Consider the following 2,249-nt stretch of genomic DNA (forward strand, 5'->3'; position numbering starts at 1 on the left):
AATATTTATGTAATTTATATTTTATACTTGAAATAACGTAACCTTAAAATATACGCATATAAAGAGGCATGCGAAGTATTCAAATCATGAGAATCGCCAGCATCGAAATCTGGAAATATTAAAATCCCAACCTCTTCATTTTATTTCAAAGCAGATAGAGATATAAATAGAACCGCCGAAGTGTTTCGACCGGCAATCGTGCACCTTCGAGTTTTCAAATTCAGAAGAGGAGAAATGGGTTGCGCGCGCAATCCAGTCAATTACATCGTCTCCTACAAATATTCACACGGACATAGACCTGTGATAGTATTGACCACGTCTCGTTTCAGATCTGGGATCACTGCTGCATGGTCCTAGTGGGAGATTAAACCCTTGCGTGCACACGTGTTTCCTTTCTTATGGCCATAGTAAGCAGTAGGAAGAGCTGCAGGAGTGCCGCCAGAGTTTGCAGGAGAAATCAGGCAAACCAGGGTACTGAACGACTGCAACTTTGGCGGACAGGAGAGATACCAACCGGAATTTGCAGTAGGCCGTGCGAAGCTCCTGCGTGCAGTAGTTACTGCTTCGACGAAGTTTGCAGAAAGTCGGAGGGCGGGACGAAGTAGGAATCCTACTTTTCGCCCATCTTTAGAAGAGAACAAATTTTACAGTTTAAAAAAATATTGAAAGTTGAAAAACAACGATTTTCCTTCGCCGTGTAAAATTTCTGAAATGCCAGTTAACAGGTTTATTGCATAAAAATTATATGCCATAACGTCTTCATTCTCTCTCAGACCAATAACTATGAAACCCTAACAAACCGTACGAAATTTAAGTAGTGCAGCCTATAAGTAAATTGTCGAATTCTTACTTGCTTTCGTCAAATAATCGCTTATTTTCTTGTTTGAAATCTTTGATATGTTCTTTACAGATGTCTATGGAAGTTGTTTCAGCGTTACTTGCCTCTTTATAGACATTAAGTTCATCAGCAATATTCTCGTCGTGTGTCTTTAGTTTCCAGTTACTTTTATATGCCTGAGTCAATCGCACGTTATATTTCGTTGTCAATTTATCTTCTTCGCTAATTGACTTTCGAAGTTGCAGGATCTTTAAACAAATGAAAGTATATGTATAAAGTGATATTTTAGGGATTTTTCTACGTTGCTACAATTCTCTCAAATAAATTATAAAAATAGAAATATAAAATAAAATATAAAAATAAAAATAGAACCACTCTTTACAGCCTTAAATGTTAAAAATCACACATATGTGGCGTGCGCTGCAAAAAGGGGACTTATTCTGAAAAGTGAGATTGTTTAGGACGATCAGTTGAAGTCAGCCTAACAACTCAATGATTAGCAATAATAACATTTGGAATTTTTTTCGATGGTTTCATTCAAAAAGGCAACTCAAAAAATATCGAAAGGTGTCAAAACGGTTGGATATTTCCGCAGGTAAAATATTTTTCAAAAAAAAAAAAGGTAATTCCTCAAGTAAATTTCAACGAGGAATTCAATGGTGACCTTCATTTTAACCTTCAAGTTGACCTTCATGGTTTTTGAAGGTCAACTTTGTTTTTTAAAATGGAAACCCCCCTTTTTACATCTGCAATCAATTGAGCGAAAAATTCTACGTTCAGGTACGTACCCAAGTCATAGGTCAATTGTAACGGTCAAGGCGAGTTAGAGGTTATTCGAAATTAACAAAGTTTTCCAAGAGGTCAGTGTAATTCCTGAAGTAAATTTCAAAAAGAAATTCATTGGTGAGCTCTGTATTGATCTTGGTTACAGCGTTTTGAGTATTGTAAAATCATAAGGAAATTTTTCTTTAAAAGTTCCAGGTGTTCTGGTGAGAGTTCTATTCCTCCCCAAAAAGTTATACAGTCCTATACCGTTTTTCGATACCTAAGTCAATACCTAAGGCGATACCATTTTTTATTGAATTTGATGGCTTTTCATTTAAAATTAAAATCTCCTTTTTTTGCTTAATATATAACCTATTATATGTTTAATTGAGCATTCATTTTTTTGTTTGAAAATATAACTAATTGTTGCGATTTAAAGTTCAACTATACTTTGTATAAAAATTTTTCGATTAACAAATTTTTTAAAGTAAAACGTACAGTAACGCACGTTGTTTTGCATTATAAAGTTACTATAAAATTTTATCTCATTAACGTTACCGTTCAGTTCTTAATTGAATAACGCGTGTTGCCGTGTTACCGTTAGTACTACAAAAATTTAACGAACTCCGGGTAACGCGCGTTACTA

At 34.9% G+C, this 2,249-nt stretch overlaps 1 protein-coding gene across 1 annotated transcript in view; it reads right to left on the reverse strand.

Annotated features, from left to right (window-relative positions):
- Positions 1 to 2,249, reverse strand: part of LOC117180360 — a 352,021-nt gene that overhangs the window by 48,536 nt on the left and 301,236 nt on the right. The window contains exon 4 of the mRNA XM_033372818.1: positions 851 to 1,086. Coding sequence (XP_033228709.1) covers positions 851 to 1,086 — 236 coding nt within the window. The remainder of the gene's footprint in view (positions 1 to 850; positions 1,087 to 2,249) is intronic.

Source organism: Belonocnema kinseyi, chromosome 9 (genome assembly GCF_010883055.1).
Source record: "Belonocnema kinseyi isolate 2016_QV_RU_SX_M_011 chromosome 9, B_treatae_v1, whole genome shotgun sequence".
In the NCBI taxonomy this organism is placed as follows: Eukaryota; Metazoa; Arthropoda; class Insecta; order Hymenoptera; family Cynipidae; genus Belonocnema; species Belonocnema kinseyi.